Source organism: Hippoglossus stenolepis, chromosome 1, assembly GCF_022539355.2.
Source record: "Hippoglossus stenolepis isolate QCI-W04-F060 chromosome 1, HSTE1.2, whole genome shotgun sequence".
Taxonomy (NCBI): Eukaryota; Metazoa; Chordata; class Actinopteri; order Pleuronectiformes; family Pleuronectidae; genus Hippoglossus; species Hippoglossus stenolepis.
The window spans coordinates 2,280,792-2,299,795 of NC_061483.1; the positions used below are offsets into that span (position 1 = coordinate 2,280,792).

Below are 19,004 nucleotides of genomic sequence, written 5' to 3' on the forward strand. Positions count from 1 at the left end.
TACTACTTTTTATTATTGTTTTACTTTGTACAACGACAAACTTTGTCTGCTTTTTTGAGTGTCCAGTTGGTGGAAACTCTTTTCCTGCAAGAGTCACAGGTCGGAGCAACACCTGCACATTGTGTTCGGCAGAAAAGAAGAGCTGGTAAAGTCTTGGACAAACATTTAATGATAAAATATCTAGAGCTGAGATTACTGAGCCACTGTCTACATATAACTAACAGTCCTGAACATTGTACAATCTGTACAATCAAATAACGCAGAGTTATAGTGGATCTTGAAGGCAGCATCGCTTACTCTTCAAACACATGACACACACACACACACACACACACACACACACACACACACACACACACACACACACACACACACACACACACACACCAACTGGCTGGTTTGACTCAGACTCTGCAGCAGTGCAGTGACCACACAGTAACATGTACTTTAGAGATGAACACAATCAAAGTGTTTACTCGCTTCGACCTCGACTCCCTCCGTGCATTCTGGGAAATTATCATTGGATAACGTTTCCTAAAATCAGAAAATGTGGATGAAGTCAATGGGATCTCACCTCTGAAATCTTTAATTTACCGTTTATTAAATTTGTTTCGTCTCAAGCAGCCCCCTGGTGGCTGCTTGCAGTACAAGTCATAAACCACACCTCCTCTATGTTAGTGAATGGGACATGGACCAATCTAAAAAACATTAAAACATTGAAATATTTAATGAATGTTTCTCAAAGATGGATTCTGTCATTTAAGGTAGTTCTTATCACACCAATGTTCACGTTTCTGATAAGTTTGTTTTTAATCAATTATTTGATGAAGTAAAAACACACGGTTGGCCGAGTGCGTGTTTAGGCGAGACCTCGATGCCACGGCTCCGCTCCACGATCGCAGACTCCAAATTATGTGATCACCACAAGATGGCAGCGTTCACATCCGAGATAGTTAGGTTGATTTCTGGAAAGTGGGAGGAAGTAGAGACATTTACATCATTGATCTTCTCTATTTATAGTCTATTGTAAAAACACTAATGTATCTATATAGAAAATATTATTATACAATATTAAGGTGTGTGTTGTTACAGCTGATGTCATCATATTTTACTCACTATAGTACTTTATATATATATATTAGGTTATTCAGTTGTCATATAACACACACACACATACACACACACACACAAGCTCCATTTGAAATTATTTTATTTAAAAACTTGTTACAGTGCCTCGTTCGCTCCAGGTTGTCGTGAACGCACAGCAGCAGAGCAGCGCTATGATGTCATACATTCTTCTTCTACTGTCAAATATTTAGCAGTGATGATGACGCTTCCTGTGTCCAGCTTCAGCTCCTTCTCTCATTCTGTATTTTCCCTCCAGCTCAGAGCGACACAATGAAAGCTTCCTCTGCTTCCTGAAGCTTTTCCTGTCTCTCTCTCTCTCACACTCACACTCACACACACACACACACACACACACACACACACACACACACACACACACACACACACACACACACACACAGTTTCCATACTTGGTTTGGGAGGTACCACATGTTTCCCTGCAGCTCTGGATTTGTCCAACAGAAAGCTCAGCAGCGCCCTCTAACAGCAGTAAACTGGTAAAACAGACTTGAGTTGGATGATAGCAAATCATATTTCAAACCACAATATATTTGTAACTTTCTAAATAAAGTGGTTTTGACCTTTGACCAAACACACACACACACACACACACACACACACACACACACACACACACACCAGAATGACCTGGACGCTGGTGGAGTAAAATCATTATGATCTCAGTTTGTGTCAGACAGTTATTGATTGGTTCACAGTGGAGAGACACGATCACAGCTGACGATCACGCATCATCTGACCACAAACATGACACACGTGTACGTTCAGTCTCATTTCATCAACACGCAGCTCTGACATCTTCATCATCATCATCATCATCATCATCATCATCATCATCATCATCATCCTCACTATTCAACATGAAGCTGCGTCTAAAACAAACTCAGCTCAGTGAACGCCACAGTGAGACAGTGGCTGTGCTGAGAAGCACCAAAGCTGCAGCGCAGAAGCTAGGGGTTCTGGGAAATTGAGTTCAAAGACTCGTGGTCAGTCTTTAACAGTTTTCCAACATTACACAGAACAACAAACAAACATTTATGTTGTCGTTGTGGCATCATTGAGTTACCTCACATGTGAGAAACAGCGCCCCCCTGTGTTGAAATGGCTGGTAAATGTCAGTTAGTCTATGTGGTCAAACATGGAACTGCAGCCTGAACTGACTAAATGATCATAACCCCACATGAAAAAGTTACTGAGTCACTGTTTGAATAAAAGTATGAAAGGATGGAAAAGAAAGAAGGGAAGAAAGAAAAAGAGAAAATAGGAAGGGGGCAGATTGAAAACAAGTTTGAGAAACTTTTTTGAGATTTTAGTTTAAAATAATAGAACTGAGAGAAAACCTCCAGAGAAGAAGAAACAGATGAGACCAGAATGCACTGGGGCATCTCCTGCCCCCTCTTTGGTTTTCAGTGAAAGGCATTGTGGGAAGCAGAGGGACTCTTTAAGGAGGCATCCTGCAAGGATTTCCTGTTATATCACTTCTTTCCTCCCTCCTTGGGCAGCACCTCCACAGACAGCACCTCCTCGCCTTCCTGTCGCGGCGTCATCCTGATGATGACGGAGCTGTCAGCTGTCTCCGTCACCGCGTCGTCTTCGTCCTTAACCAGGAAGTGAGGGACTGGAGAGCGGTGGTGCCTCGGAGAGGGAGGCGGGAGTGGAGAGATGGAGGAGGAAGCCTGGGAAGGACAAAAAGGAGGAGCGGAGGAATTTATATGTTTCTTTCTTACGTCTCTCCTTCCGTCATTATAACCACCTACCTTCAAAATGTTTTTAAATTGTTATTAGTTTGTTTTTATAGATTGAATTTTATATTTTGTGACAATGTCCTCGGAAATATTGAAGCTGCAGCTGGTTAGCTTTGCTTAGCTTAGCATAAAGACTGTGGGCACTTTAAGTTTGAGTTCTGACTTTATGTTTGCTCACGTATGTGCTGGAAAAACAAAGATGCTGAAAAGCAACTGGTTTGTCTCTGGCTGCTGTGGTGAGACCACTGTGGCCATAGACGTTGCCACTGGGTCTCACAGGTTACTTGCTTTTCAGCTTGGCTGCGCTTGGCTCAGTCTCTCAGAGTCTCTTCGTGTCCCATGTGTGTGTCCTCGTGTCTCCCTCTGGCAGCTCTTCAGATCATCAGCTAACAGCCCTCAGCACTAATTAATCCTCTGGTGCAGGTGCTCTCCGAACCACCTCCGTGCCCACAGTTTTATAATCTACAATCCAGCTCCTCTGAAAGTCGCTTTTTCACGTTTATATTTTACATTTTATTTATGTGCGAAACAATATGTTGTTGTTTCTATACTTTATAAAAAATCTAAAGAAATAAATGTTTAAAATGTCTCTTTCTTTTAAAGTGACAAGTTTCCAGATGGCACAGTGTTGTTATCACTGAGACAAAATATGAATAAAAAGGAATAAAGACTAAAACTTCCCTTTAAGTGAACTACTAAAACACAACTGGCGTAGTGTGTGGTACCTCTGTGCTCTGGGACGCTTTGTAGGCCTTCTTCAGTTTGATGAAGGTTCCCTCTATTCCCGCCTGCTCCGCCACCTTCAGCGCCGCCTTGAACATCTGGGGGGTGTCCGGTCGTGGTGGGATGACCTCCACCGCCCCTTTACCTCCCTCCTTCTCATCCGGCTTCGTGTCCTTCGTTAACATCTTCCTGCACAGACGCAGACAAACAATGTTAAAGGAACAGTACAGAGTTCATTAACACGTTTTTCTACACAAACAGATGAACAACCACGAATTAAAAAAAAGAAGCTGACCTACAAACACTAAATCTACCGAGACCTCATACCAACACCTCCAGCACCTCCAGCACATCCAGCCGCTCTGCTGCAGCACCATGATCTGACTGAGGACATGAAGCTGAGCGGCAGGATGGCTGCACTGATCCGACCCGATTCCCCGACTGTCTCCACAAAGAAGTAGAACGAACCAATGAGCAGATTAGAGACTAATCCTGTTCAGGACAGAGGAGGCAGATCAGGTGGACGACGACGGCCGGGGAGACGGAGACGGAAGGTGAGCAGAGGGCGGAGTCTCAGCCAAACATGAAGCGAAGTGCCTGGACTTTATTAGCATTTATATTCAATAATATTAGAAGCCTAAATTCTGCTGCTAATCTGTCCCAGTGGTAACTCGTGGTACTGCAGCAAAAACTCAACCAAAGACCTTTACTTTAAAAAATAAAAACATTTACTGGCCTTTGAATTTTTTAATCCATGAACGTTTTATGTAAACAAAACCTATAGATGGAGGATCTACAGTTGGACCAATCAACTCTCACTAAGATGGTGCATTGATTGTCTATATATACAGTCACTGATGGTGTTTATATACAGTCACTGATGGTGTTTGATGTTATGACTGTATGATTGTCGATCGTCCCTGTGACGGGGCGTCGTCTTACTTCGCCTTCTTGCGGAGCAGCTTCTGGGACTCTGGGTAGTGAACGAGGATCTCTGCCAGGTCTTTCTTATCCAGGATGAAGAGGTTAGCGAATCCGTGAGCTTTTACGTTGGCGGTTCGTCTGTTCCCTCCACCTCCCGCCAACAGACTGACCAATAAGAGAGAGAATAAGTTATTATATATATATATACTATCTGTCTTTTAGTACAGATAGTATATTTGCAACCTAACGTCTCAAAGTTTCATTTTAAGTCAAACTCCTGATGAAGTCAAGGTTTAGATGTTTGCTGGTTCATCACCATGTTACTATGTCACCACAACTCATTAGAATTAAGTTAAACTAGTTGCAAATTAAATTTTTTGTGAAACACATCATTGACTTGAATGAAGCACCAGTAAATGGTGTGAAAGCTGCGCTGAGAATCTGCTCCGCCCCCGACGCTGTCCCACATGACAATAAGTGGTTAATAGGATGACAGGTGACAGGAAGCAGCTCTGACCTGATCTCTCCGAACACCGAGCCGGCTCTGATGGTGACAAACACAGTCTGTAGGTCAGGACCGCCCACCACCTGAACCTCCCCCTGTTTAATGATGTACATCTCCCTGCCGATCTCCCCCTGCAACACACACACACACACACACACACACACACAGTCAGCTCAGTCACAGGGTCACCCCCCCTCACCTGGCCCAGGTGTCTTCTCACCTTTTTACAGACAAAGTCTCCGGGCAGGTAAACGACAGACTTGAGCCTCGTCAGCATGTCGAACACCATCTGTCTGTCACAGCCCTGAGAGACACACAACAGACACTCACCAACAGATACACAACAAAAAGACACACAACAAAAGGTTCACAACAAAAAGACACAAAACAACAGACACACAACAGATACACAGAGGTGAAGACACAAACCAATAGAGACACACAACAACAGAGACGAAAACCAAGGCTCACGGCAACAGACACACAACAACAGAGACCATTTTTCACCTTCAGTATTAGACAAATTACTAAACATCTACATTCTGAGCTGAATGTGTAAGTGTGTTGTTTGTGTTTATGTTAGTATGTTGGTGTGTGTTGTGTGTCTGACCTGAAAAAGGGCGACTTTACTGACGATGGCGTAGTTGACGTCCACAGCGATGTCCATTCTCATCTTATTAGGAAGTTGAATCAGCAGCTCCTGTTCGTCTTTAAAGAGACAGAACACGTGTTTCATTAAACTCATCATAAACAGTTTAATTAAACTAGTTCAACTTTGTTCTAATGAGTTGTAGTGACTCAGTAACATTGCGGTCACCCAACAAATATTTCAAAGTTGAAAAAAAAGTTTAAACCGCATCTAAAGATTGACGGGTTGAAGCTAAAATTTACATTGAACTGACGTCAGGTCACAACATCAATATTTCCTCAACGTACATTAAATTTCACATAAAAACTAATGTCCTGCAAGCATATGTATATATATATCTCTTATATCTCTATGACACTTGTAGAAGGAATTTCAACTCAGTAACATTTACATTTGTTGTGAATCTGGTTGTTTACATCATGTGAACCTGAGTCACATGAGAGGTTTCGTCATGTGACCTGAGCTCAACCTCTACTGGGACGATGCAGAGAAACTTTAACTTCCACTGATGGAAAAAGAGAAAATCAAGTAACTTAATTTGGTTTTATGCCTCCACCAACCAGAGCTGTTCAGTCTACATACATTTGACCTTTGACCACTGAAATCAAATTAGTTTTAGATTTGCACCAAATTCTGAATAAATTGCCTTGAAGCGTTCTTGAGATATCGTGTTGACAAGGATGGGACAGAACCTAAAAACACAATCCACGTATTAGCAGACTTCCCAGCATGCACTCTGTATCATCTTCTCTTCTGTATGTCTTCTCACGACGGTCTTTTCAGTGATTCAAGCCTTCATCACTCTGACGTGTTGGTTTGTTACAGTTGTTGACTACAGATTTAATGACACACAGCTGCGTCTAGCTCCTCTTCCTTACCCAGCATGCCCTGGATCTTCCAGGTGTAGTCGTACCAGGTCTTGATGCGGTTCTGAACGTCTCGGGGGATGTTGTACGAGTTCATGTACTTAACGGTGCTGTCCATACAGGCCCGGTAATAGTTCTCACCGGCTGTCGCTGCTCCCACCACATCTCTCATCTGAGTCCACAAACACCAACAATGTCAAGTTAGTTAGTTAGTTAGTTCGAGTGTTCGTTAGTAAGTTTGTAAGTCAGTTAGTAAGCTAGCTAAGTTAGAAATTAAGTAAGTAACTTTGTTAGTTAGTTAGTTATCTAGCTGGCATGTTAATATGTTAGTTAGTAATAAAGGTAAATAGAAAGCTAGAAATTGGGTGAGTGAGCTAAATCCCTAGCTAGCGAGTCAGTTAGTTAGTAAGCAAGTAAGAAGTTTGTTTGTTAATAAGTACGTAAGTCAGTTAGTTAGACAGCTACTAAGTTAGTGAGTTATTAATTAGTTAGTGAGGGGTTAGTTAGTTATTTAGTCCTCAGAGACGCCGACCTTCGATTGATATCCATTGACAAATATGAACTTAAATCTCATCTCATCTCAAATGGTTTACATTTACTGTAAAGTATTTAATTAAATTAAATATAACTGTTTATATTAAAATAGATCTATAAATCCTAAAGGTGTCTGTGAAAACAGAAAATCAGTGAACAGGTCTTCAGAGGAAAATATAGTTTATTTATTCTATTATTATATAATGATATTATATTACCCTGCACAAGATGAAGCTGAGGATGACACGTGTCTGTAGTAATATGTGTGTATATGTAGATCTATACAAGTTAATACAACCATGAAAAGTAATAAAGTCATAAATACAAACTATTAGTTTTTAACTCACCTGACCGATCATGATAGAAAAAGCAAAGACGCCAACAAAGTAGTTAATGAGTTGGAAGCAGATCTCGAAGACGGTGGTGGGGTCGGGCAGACCTCCGATGGTGATCAGCGTCTTCACGGCAAAGTAGTAACAACGGATGTACCTGGAAAAAAATATATAAATACATGTTGGAGGTCTGCTGTAAGTTAAGGGCAGTTTTTAATTCTTATGTATGAGGCAGAAGAATTTCAACATGCAAAGATATCGTATCGAGTATGTTCAGAGTGTCGGACGTGGTTCTTACGCATTTCCTTTTCCATTATAAACCCATTTGGTGGATCCCAATCCCTCGTAGTCCGAGCCCCAGTAGAAGAGACAGGCGTTTATGTGCAGAGAGTACAACAGGTACATGGAGGTTCGGATCACCCTGACACACACACACACACACACACACACACACACACACACACACACACACACACACACACACACACACACACAAACACAACTGTTACAATATTATCAAGTGGGGTTCCTCAGGGATCAATTCTAGGACCACTTTGTTTTTTAAAATCCTGTTTTCAGACTGTTTTTTGATATAGAAAACTGCACAAAACTTTCTAAACTTCCACCAGATTGAAACAAAAAATGGATCATTGATTCAAATCCTATGAGAGAGAAAGTTTTCCCACCTCTGCTGGTGCCTGTGCGCTAATGTGCGATTTTGTTCATTGTAGAACTTTAGCACAAAGCAAATCTTGATGTTTTTGTATTGTACTTGCGGTTTTCATAAAGTCTGAGGACGGACGTGTGGTCACGAGACAAACGTTGCCACTGCTGGTAGCTACTGTAACGTCCTCACCTGTAGATGTAGGCTTTCTTCATCACAGCTTCCATTCTGTCGTTGAACTCAAAGAAAACCATGTACTGAGAGAAAAAACACAAAGAGTCAGTTCATGTTCAGAAACGTTCAGCAGCACAAACGAAAGTCTGACAGGAAAAACGTCCTGACCTTCAACAGACGAGGGAACCTCAGCAGAGAGTTAACGCCTGTGAAGTAGTAAAATATCTCCATCGGAAACAGACTGATGACGTCCATCTGTAACACAACACACATTGTAACACAATGTTAAACACAATAAGCAGACAAAGTAAAATGCCAGTCAAAATCAGTTTTATTTTGAAAGATGAATGAGTATAAATTTACTTCTTCAGAAATTACACCGACTTTCTCTACAAGTTTACTGGCAATTAGCGCCACTAACTGGTTTGGAGGGTGAACTACAAAATGATTGGTTCTCAGACGTGATGAAACGTGGGCTGGTTTTTAAAAAGGAGTCAGTTCTTAACGTGTCTTTAAACCATCCGTCAACTAAACTTCATTATTTTATGAGACTTTTACTCCTTTTCAGATTCCTTTAAGAAAAGCGTCATGTGAGTGTGAGATGATAGAGAAACTGACAGAATTAGAGAAAAGACAAACACAAACCGATAGAAACTCAAATGGTTCATTACAAAGCGTTTTCTCTTCCTCTCAGATCGCTTCTCACCTTAAATCTTTCGGTCGTCATGTAGTTTTCTCTCATGTCCTTTTTATCACACTGTAAAGAATAATATTTAAAGTTATGTTTGTGTTTGATTTTACTGAAATAAAATTAAAATGATATTATTTATTCTCTGATGACGTCACTGACCACGATGTCTCCTCCACGGACGAACTGCAGTCTGGGCTGGAACACGAGGATGTCTGTGATGTAGATGAGGTCGCAGGTGTAGTCGGCCAGCAGCCACAGGTGGATGTTCTCGGGGGTTTGGTAGGGGAACGCCCAGCGGACCGGAATCAGCCACATGTTCCAGTTCCACGCTGCCACCACGAAGAACAGCCAGATCACATAGATCAGGTCTGAGGAGACAGACGCAGAACAGCTTCATTCAGTTTATCACATACGACAGAAGATCGATTTTTATTATTCTCTGCTGTTAAACTATAGCAAAGATCTCAGAATTTGTATTTGTCGCCAGTCAAATCAGAGGAAAGGTTTCCCCCCCCAAAATGGGGCGGGGTCATAATCTCATCTACAGTTCAGCTGTTTCTAAACCCACCAGTGAACTGGTCAATGCTGGAGGGGAAGCGGTACTCAACGATGGCTCGGAGCCAGTCGGGCATCGGGGGAAGTTTGAGCAGTTTGGGAATTTCTACTGGGTGGCCCAGAAGTTTAAACTGGAACACTGCCTCTTCTTCTTCTTCGTCTTCGTCTTCTTCTTCTTCTTTTTCTGCTGCAGCTTCTTCCTTCTTCTCCTCTGCTGGAGGAGGGGGAGGTGGAGCTTTGCTCGGGGCTGCAGAGATCAGACAAATGTTATCAGATGATTCTATCCATGGTTCTATACCAGAACCCAAACCACACAAAGGTACATCCAGTATTCAGTGCTGTTCAATGTCTCTTCTCAAACTGTCCATGGATTTGACTTTGTCTTTAGGACACCTTGTCCACGCTGGCCTCAAAGCTGAGCTCCAGAACAAATACGTTGACCTTCAGACATGATTGGTTGTCAAATTAAATTTTCTGTAAACATTTGTTAATTTAATTGAATTAAGATTTTTAAAATAATTTTGAAAGGGAACAATGTGGGTTGTTTGATTCCCCAAGGTACATTTTGGTAGTTTTTGTACAAATACAGACATAATGAACGCAGAGTACAGCTTCGTCTTTTTTCATATAGTATCTAACATTGAGCATAAATGAGCAATATGCTGTTTAAAATCAGATTATTGATTATTCTGAGTATAATGTTATTCAGGTTAATATCGGAATGTCTGCTGTGCCTTTAATTCAATTTGTGTCTAAAACTTGACCACGTGACAAAAACCCTGACACAAAAGATAAAAACCAAAAACTGTGCAGGAGCAGAAGCGTCTGAAACCAGGTGGCAGCTCTTACAGGCTGATGGACTTTCTCCCTCCGACTCGTCCGGGTCCACCAGTCGGTCTTTCTGACGCTCAGTTCGACCTCTGAAGAGCTTGACAAGATCGCTCAGACGATCCTGGATCACGACGCTGCCGACGCTGGCAGCTGACAGAGGACGCATCCTGCAGGACGACAACAACAGGACGGTAAACGTGGGCAAGGACAGGGGTCGAGGACAGAGAGGGAGGACAGACTGTTTGTGTCACTTCTCTCACTCGTCATCTGCAGTCAGTAGATCTCCCGGACTGGGCCAGGTCCTGAGATCAGTCCTCATCAGCTCATCATCATTCTCATCTGCAGAACTGAGAGGACACAGCAGAAAGACATGAGGACATGAGACAGAGACAAAAGATAAAACATGAGGCAATGAAGACAGAAGGTGCAGATGTTTATATTCAGAAAAACGGATTTGGTGAGGGAGAAGATGGAGAGAATCTGCAAAGTGAGTCACAGCCTAGACAATTTTAACCTCACAATGGAAAAGTTTTGTTCTAAACATGTTTTAAACTCACTCCTGTAAACGCCTTAAAACAACAAAACTACATAATTGAGCCTCCAGTATATCTGAATCATGCGCCATTAACCTGTTTTCAGACTTTAACTTAAGTCCGGACATGTTCCTGAAATGTTCTGGAGGTTCTGTATGTGAGAACACAAATGTCAGTTTGTTGTTCTGGACATTTTCCCGAACTTTTTCTACAGCCTCCGAGTTAAATGTTAGAAAAATAGACTGAGTCCATGTGAGAAAACAGAAGGAAAATGTCGAGTGGACGTGTTGATGAGGTTTCTAACACGTGACGGACGTGAAACTGGAAGAACTCAAATATCTCAGGATGAAAAAAGAGGATCATGCCTCCAAGGTTTTAAGGTGTTGAAATATCTATGGCGCCACCACCAGGTGATCAGTAGTGTAGATGGTTTACGACGACTCTGTTACCTGAGTTTGGACAGGGGCACGTTAGGGACAGTCAGAGCAGTGGACTCTGGTTCTGGGGTTGTCATAATATGGGGGATGTTCAGGCCTTTTCCCTGCCTCACATCCTGATCCACATCCTCCACCTTCAGCGTCGAGGCTTCACCCAAACCGTGACCACGGACCAGAAGACAAGGGCAGAAACACAACTGTGGGATATTTGTCAACTAATTCTAACAAACACTTAAATTTAACCAGAGGAAGAAACACAGCGAAGGAGCAAAGCCTGGCACAGCACATGGGTCCACGTCTTTTAAGATCACCTGGAGTGTGGTTAGCTGTAGAGCTGTGGAGCATCATGGAAGTGATGTCAGGGAGGGGGGAGGATGTTAGGGGACACCTCCAGACACAAGGGTTTGTTTGGCACTGTCAAGGTTTGGATCTACACAAAATTAAACATCTAAGAGGTTTCTCTACAGGTCTGCAGGAGGAGGGTGGGGCTTAAGGCTGCTGAGGATGCTGGGAGCAAACGCGGCTGAGGTGGCTGACGATGAACTGTTGCGCCTGCTTGCGGAATTGCGACAGCTCCTGGGTCAGCTGGGCGAGCTCCGGCGGGGGGGTCGGCATGGATAGCTTAGGAAGGAGGAGGTAATTGTCATGCATCTGCTTCCTGCAGCTCCTCAGACACTCGGCAGCGCGAGGGATTCGAAGCAGAAAGCTCTGTACTGGAGAGCAAAGGTCAGGAACTGGGCGGAGAAACAGTCAGAGTCAGGGACAAGATGAAAACTTCACAAGATCCTGGTGGATCTGATTATTATGGAATTACAGAGATCGTTCCAGAAATAAGATAAAAGAGGAAGGACACTAAAGACTGAACAAACAAGTTTTATTTCTTATTTTATACATTGATTTATATTGCTCATTCCGGTGATGCTCAAATTAACTTAATACATTTTCAGCTCTCACCTCCGCACCCCCCTTCGTCTGCTGCTGCTTTGCTGCCCTAAAAGAAGAAGAAAATACTTAGTGAGGTCTAATCGTCAGAACTTTATGATATATATTCGAATACTTTTTCAATCCTCAATCCTGGGCCACCAGTGTCATTTATGAACCAACGATTTTGGTTACAAGCCTTTGAGAAGATGACATCATCTAAGATGGAGTTCAATATAAAATGGAAGTTTACCTGTGGAGCTTGTGGCTGTGGCTGCTGGGTGACTGGCTGTGAGACGGGACTCTCCGGGTCTCTCCTCTTCGATGCTGGTTCCACATCTGTCGACGATGGAGTCTTTTCCTCCGGTAGTTTGGATTCGGTGGGCGGTTGGATTGTCTCTGCAGCAGCCTCGACTTTGTCCAGTGCAGTCGTAGCCTCAGTATCATCTTGAGCTGGACAGACGACCAGCATGCACCTGGTGAAGAAGGGCAGGTGTCATGAACGGCCAGGAAGCAAGATGATCCGTACACTGGTAAGTTCACAGGTGGAGAACTGTTTGCTGTCCTGGCTCCTGAATGGTGGAATGAGCTCCCCATGGACATCAGGACATCAGAAAGTTTACACATCTTCCGCCGCAAACTAAAAACACACCTCTTCCGACTATACCTTGAATACAATTTTTAAACTAACAATTTAGTAGCACTTAAATGTCACTTACTTATAGTACTTTCTTGATTCTTGTTGTTCTGGGTTTGTACCCTCATGGTTGATGCACTTATTGTAAGTCGCTTTGGATAAAAGCGTCAGCTAAATGAAATGTAATGTAATGTAGACAGGTTTGAATTCCCTGTTTAAATGTTCACACAAACAGAGGATGTGCAAATTCATGCTAAGTCAAGAAGAAGATGAAGCTGGAAGTCAACACGGGGTCAAAAAGACAAAGGATCAATTTAACTAAACTCAATTAACATCATATCTGTGATGTACATTTAAGAGCAATAATTATGTTGGACTGCCACGTTTCTACAGTAACCCAGAACAGATAAATCAAACACAGACTCTGGAGAAGAACTTATGTTTTTATGTCACCCGAAGGACACCAGAGATTCACCTCCACACTTGGAAAGGAAAGCTGAGGTGTGTGGTATTCTGTCAGTTGCAATCTACAACCTAACCACTAGATGCCACTAAATACCACACACTGAAACTTTAAATACGAATTTGCAAAACTTTGGGCCAATCCATCAAAATATATCTCCAGATAAGTGAAAACATCGAACTACCATTAGCATTAGATGAAGAGTATCACCAAGATGTACAATTTTCCTATTGGAGGCATTACAATCTACGGTATCTAATAGAATTCATTTCTAGATTTGTCAAGATATTTATGGTGTTGGTCAATGAGGTGGAGCGACTGACTGATGACTGAGGTTTAACATTAAAGCCCCATTGATAGAAAAAAATTGCTATTGAACAGGTTTTGGTGAAAACATATATATTTAATATTCTGTCTGGAGAGGAAGTTGTTACAGATTGTAAATTTCCAACCAACCACTTGATGTCTGTCTTGATTCACAGAGGAAATAATGCCATCACGAGGAAACACTTTGGATATAAAGGTCCTGCCCTGGCGAAACCAAAGTTAAGAGAGCAAAGTGAGGATAATGGAATTCTGAGTCAGAGCTGGACAATGAAATTGAATCACTCTGCAGACCCAGACCACCTCTTTTGGTCGGACTATGATTCTGAGGCGCTTTTCATACCTGTTATTTTGGTTCAGACTTCAAAACAAAGTCTGAAGGTCCGGACCAAACAAGGTGGTCTGGAAAGGGTCCTTAGAGTTCAGTACAGATCTCTACAAAAGGGCTGAGTAATAGATCACCTAACTCATAAATGCTATTGGAGACCACCACCATCATCTAGCTTGGACAGACCTAAACATGCCTGAGCTTACTCATCAGGTTTTTTCTCTTCCTCAGCAGTGCCTTTGATATATTCCTCCATTACTTTAATTTCCACAGGACTCCTATTGTTTATGCTGTCGTCACTTTCCTCCTGCAGGTTCTGCAACCTGAACATGCAGCATAGGACAAACAAGACAGAGACCCCCTGTCAGACAAATCAGATCACTTTCCACAGAGAAATGAGTTGCTGGAGCATCAGCAGCAGAGCTTGAGGTGAGGCTGATGTAAAGCAATAGAAGGTCCAGATGTTCAGCTCTAACTTTGCAGCAGAGGATGCTCACACTCAGAAAGTGCAGTGTAAGATGCAGTGAATGGGAGTTTCACAGCAAATCACTAAAAGATGGACTTACTCAGGGTCTTCCTCATTTTCCTCCTCCAGGATGTTGGGCAGTCTGTTGAGAGCAAACAGCACAACAGTTACTGAAGAACATCTCAGGTCGGGTTGTACTGTTTGTCTGTGGGAACCCTTGAAGCATCTATTTAGAAACACTGTGCTTCTTAAAGAATTAGTTCCATCTAAGTGTGTGGGGAGATCCTGTTCCTGACAGTTTGGGGATGCGGGGCTTTGACTGAAGAGAGTTCACATTTATACACATGCTGTGAGGTTTTATGTGACTTACTGCTCGTTGGACTCTGGCAGGGTTTCTATCACAATCTTAGCTGAATGCTCCACCTCCAGCTGGCGGACTGCCTCCTCCGCTGCCTTCCTGGCGATGTCCTCTGCGACCCGGGCCTCCTCCAGACGCTCCTGCTGCACTCTGTTCAACAAGAAAGAGCTCAGACATTCAGGATAAATATACAATGCAAGTACAGAAGCTCCGCTTGTGCCCCGTAGATGCTGCAAAGATGAGACGGCTGACTCTGGACCAAAGGGTTGGACAGAGAGACAGTTGTGTGGAAAATGAAAACAGAGTGAATTAGGCAGTGAGAGTTGCTGCTAACCTTTCATCCATGTGAGCGAGAACTGCTTCTCCTGCCTCCTTCTTGATGCTGGAAGTTGGTTGGTTCTCTGCATCCTCTTTCTGCAGCCAATCACATGGGATAATAATAATATCACACCACTGATACAATTATCACCATGGTCTTAGTGGACAAATGGCAAAGGCTCGGTAGCCTCACCAAGGAGATTACTAACAACATATTACACAAACAAGTCTAACTGTGGTAAAACCATAGTAACCATTGATGCACCACGGTTCCTTCTCTAGTTTACCATACATGCTAACAGCAGTTAGATATACAAACGCTACTATTAGCATGTTAGCAAATCCTTGCAGACATCAAAGTAGAGGAGCTACTACCACACTGTATAAAAACACGGACATGTTAGCTGGCACAAGTAAAGCGAAAGTGTCTTGATCGCCACCTGATGGCTGGGTGCAGGATAGGTCATAAAACCTGCTTCCTCCATTTGTTTCTCAAATGTGTTTTGTGTCATTTTAGGTCGTTCTTATCACGCTGATGTTTGTGTTTCTGATCAGTTTGGTTTTAAATAGTTATTTGATGATTTAAAAACGGTCTGATACGTCATGATTGACAGCTGAGACTGACTCGTTAACATTCAACCCCATGTGTGGGCGGGACCTCGAAATTGCACAGACTCTGACTGCAAATGGCAGCGTTCGTATCTGCGTATATTTTGGCTTCATTTCTGGACAGTGGGAGGAAGCTGAGACACGTCTGTGGTTAGTTCAACAAGATGATTGAGACTCACCTCCTTCTTCTCTTCGTTCTTCGCCTCTGCGTCCTCGTCTGGTCCTACGTCCTCCAGCACCAGGTCTGTCCTCTGCTGCACGATGCTAACTGATCATCACGTGGGAGAAGAGCAGGGCTGAGGGTTATCTGTGTATAGTTCTTTATGTGTCTCATATACTGTGCGTGAGTATATTTTCATGTTAGAAGGGCTCAAAACATTTAATCAAAGGAGAGTTCCTCTGTTTGAACTTTCCCACACAAATGAAAATGTAAATTGATTAAAACAAAAAACAACAAGACAACAGAAGTGAATTGTCTGATGTTTCTATTACACATAAATATAATATACTTTATGTTTGGATGGTAACTGTTTGAGAGACCCTTGATTGATTGATTGATTGATTGATTGATTGATTGATTGATTGATTGATTGATTCCTACTCCCTGCATTGTCAAGTTTGCAAACCGACGTAAGAAACAAAACGCAGAGGCACTTTTTTTAAATGGAAGTCTTTATTTTCACAAATACAGAGCAAAATGCTTTAATCAGCTGCAATGCCTGCACTGAGGTAGCTGCCTTTGTATCATCACCAAAAGCTTTTAAAAAGCAAAAAACTGAACTATTGATGGCTGCCATTCTAGATCTAATGTTAAGAGCTTATGTAATTTTCCATTATGAAGAAGCACCAGTGGCAGAGTAATAAGCTGAGCTGTTACTAGTTTGTCCCCGTGGCTAGTTTCAAAAACTGGAACATGTCAAAGTCCTAACAACTGTGTGTGTGTGTGTGTGTGTGTGTGTGTGTGTGTGTGTGTGTGTGTGTGTGTGTGTGTGTGTGTGTGTGTGTGTGTGTGTGTGTGGTTCAATCAGTTAAAGTGTGTCTGCTGCTGTCAGTGTCAGTGTGAGCGACTCTGTCCCGCTCGTCCTTCTCCTTTTATTTTAAGGGGCTCTCGCTGCCTTTCCCCCCTGAAACAGAAGGAGAAGAGCAGCCGGGTTAGAGTCCGCCTCGTCACTGACACCTGCCCCTGCCAATCAATCAACCGATCAATCAACGATCAATCAACCGATCAATCAACCGATCAATCAATGCATTTTGTAGAGTAACTCAGCACCAGGCTGAAAAGTGTCCTTTCACAGAAGTTTCCCCTGTGACCTCAGTCATGGTGGACTAACTTATCAGCTACTGCATAATTTAACCACTAGAGGTCAGCAAACTCAAGTCTTGTCACTGTTAAATTTCTTTTTAAAGATGCTGCTTCTTATCGAAGCTGAAGAACTTAACCAGACATACAAACCAACAAAGTCAGTCGTCAACTTTAAAGTCTTCTCTCGTAAAAATTAAACAAACAGTTTACAAGCACATCTGATGAAGCAGATTCCAGTTACTATTATTAGTTGACATTGACAGTTGGTTGCTTAGTTACAGAAAACTCTATGAACACTACCCCGGAGTTTTCAAACTAAAACAAGGACTCTGACTCCACATGATGTCATCACCACAAGATGGCAGCGTTTGTATCTGAGACATTTTAGCTTAATTTCTGGATCGTGAGAGGAAGTGGAGACGTGTCGTCATTCATCTAAACGTGACCTGTTGAATCTGATCTGATTTTCCACTTCCCTTCTCATTCTGAAGTGTATCCTGGTGTCATGTATGTAACATGACGTTGTTATGTTACTAAATGTTTGCTATCAGCTGCTGACAACTGTGTGGAATTTGCCCTAAAACCCCACGACAGTGTGATGTGATTGTAATGTGTTCATGTGTTCACGAGTGGTGCTGAGGACATGTTGTACTCACTGTTCTGCACTTCACAGCCTGTGTCCTGCGAGAGGAGAACACATGTGGGAATTATGACACACTGCTGCTTTCACTTGGATTTATATTCACGAGGGATCATAAATATAACTCACTACTCAACTCACCTGCTTCTGCACAGGCTGAGGCATCATGCGACCGATGCCACTGAAGATCCAGCCCATCATACTGTCAACACACAAACAACACGTCATAAACCTTATAAAAACACTAGTGGCCCTTTAGAGAACTGCAGGCCACAGGACGAGAGTTTCTGTTTCAGATCATCGGATGAGGTAAAGTTACTGTGTAGTTCGTTTACATAGACTGTATTAGTACACAGCAATAAAACAAAGTGTGGACGTTATAGATCTTTCAAATAGTGTTCATAAAGCGTAACATCATCGGCTAGATGTAACATCGCATGCCCCGCTGATCATGGTAGTTTCCCCCTGTCACATTCCCGTTTGATCAGACGGGCTTCACCAGATTAATGTTTTTTTGTGCCTTTAGCAGATTTCTATTCCATTTTCCATTTCTAAGCTAACGTTGGCTAGCGTTGGACACTGGAGCAAACGTCAACATCATTTTTGGAGTTTTTTTTCCTTCACATGAGACCTTCACATAGAAATCAGTCCACAGGTCGTTACAGACAACTGAAGTATTCTGGGAAGGTTTTATTTGTTAAATTAAACAAAAAACTAAACAAAAAAGGTTTAAAGTTATAATCTGTTTACACTTTATGAATGAAAACATGACTAAAAGTGAACTGTTTCTCAGGCTAACATATAAAATACCTATATATAAGTATCAAAGTAAAAGTTGGTTCTGCAGGAAATATTTTCTGTACAGAACATGACGACTTAGTTACTTCCCACCACTGCAGATCAAATATGTTTTAGGCTGTGAGCTCTGATGCTAACGTGATGTTGGAAAAACGTGCTTCCACCTACTTAGGCTGCTGCTCTGCTTCTTTGGACGACCTGAGAGGGCAGAAGAAAACAGAGTTTGACCACAGTCACTTTATCCAGTATGATAATCTACTTTCTGTAGTTAGATGTGTGTGATGTGGAGCTGCAGCAATGGACAGTCTGAGGACAGTGATTTGTGAACATTAGAGAATGAAAACATTTTCAAGTAATGAAACACGTTTCCACCTACTCAGGCTGCTGCTCTGCTTCTTTGGACGACCTGAGTGGACAAAAGAAAACAGTGTTTAACTAGCATTTTACTGGTTATATCCTTTTCTCTGCCTGTTGCTTCTCATCTGAAAACTAGGTCCAATATGTAGTTTTCTGCCAATAGGGGTCGTCTC

At 42.4% G+C, this 19,004-nt stretch overlaps 1 protein-coding gene across 4 annotated transcripts in view; it reads right to left on the reverse strand.

Annotated features, from left to right (window-relative positions):
• Window positions 1–19,004, reverse strand: part of cngb1a (cyclic nucleotide gated channel subunit beta 1a) — a 30,915-nt gene that overhangs the window by 5,217 nt on the left and 6,694 nt on the right. For 2 of the 4 annotated variants that reach the window (XM_035161398.2, XM_035161390.2), the window contains 28 exons: window positions 18,851–18,880; window positions 18,643–18,672; window positions 17,818–17,878; window positions 17,693–17,717; window positions 15,913–16,001; window positions 15,141–15,220; window positions 14,819–14,956; window positions 14,549–14,590; window positions 14,189–14,305; window positions 12,484–12,706; window positions 12,264–12,300; window positions 11,322–11,457; window positions 10,600–10,686; window positions 10,358–10,506; window positions 9,522–9,755; window positions 9,113–9,321; window positions 8,969–9,019; window positions 8,431–8,517; window positions 8,281–8,345; window positions 7,723–7,845; window positions 7,440–7,581; window positions 6,571–6,730; window positions 5,654–5,751; window positions 5,264–5,347; window positions 5,056–5,174; window positions 4,557–4,703; window positions 3,617–3,803; window positions 1,194–2,822 (listed from right to left, as the gene is read on the reverse strand). In XM_035161398.2, the coding sequence (XP_035017289.2) occupies window positions 2,622–2,822; window positions 3,617–3,803; window positions 4,557–4,703; window positions 5,056–5,174; window positions 5,264–5,347; window positions 5,654–5,751; window positions 6,571–6,730; window positions 7,440–7,581; window positions 7,723–7,845; window positions 8,281–8,345; window positions 8,431–8,517; window positions 8,969–9,019; window positions 9,113–9,321; window positions 9,522–9,755; window positions 10,358–10,506; window positions 10,600–10,686; window positions 11,322–11,457; window positions 12,264–12,300; window positions 12,484–12,706; window positions 14,189–14,305; window positions 14,549–14,590; window positions 14,819–14,956; window positions 15,141–15,220; window positions 15,913–16,001; window positions 17,693–17,717; window positions 17,818–17,878; window positions 18,643–18,672; window positions 18,851–18,880 (3,151 nt within the window). In that variant the 3' untranslated portion in view covers window positions 1,194–2,621. Of the gene's footprint in view, window positions 1–1,193; window positions 2,823–3,616; window positions 3,804–4,556; window positions 4,704–5,055; window positions 5,175–5,263; window positions 5,348–5,653; window positions 5,752–6,570; window positions 6,731–7,439; window positions 7,582–7,722; window positions 7,846–8,280; window positions 8,346–8,430; window positions 8,518–8,968; window positions 9,020–9,112; window positions 9,322–9,521; window positions 9,756–10,357; window positions 10,507–10,599; window positions 10,687–11,321; window positions 11,458–12,263; window positions 12,301–12,483; window positions 12,707–14,188; window positions 14,306–14,548; window positions 14,591–14,818; window positions 14,957–15,140; window positions 15,221–15,912; window positions 16,002–17,692; window positions 17,718–17,817; window positions 17,879–18,642; window positions 18,673–18,850; window positions 18,881–19,004 lie in introns of those variants that run through there. The other 2 variants (XR_007034812.1, XM_035161406.2) reach the window with 2 other exon arrangements.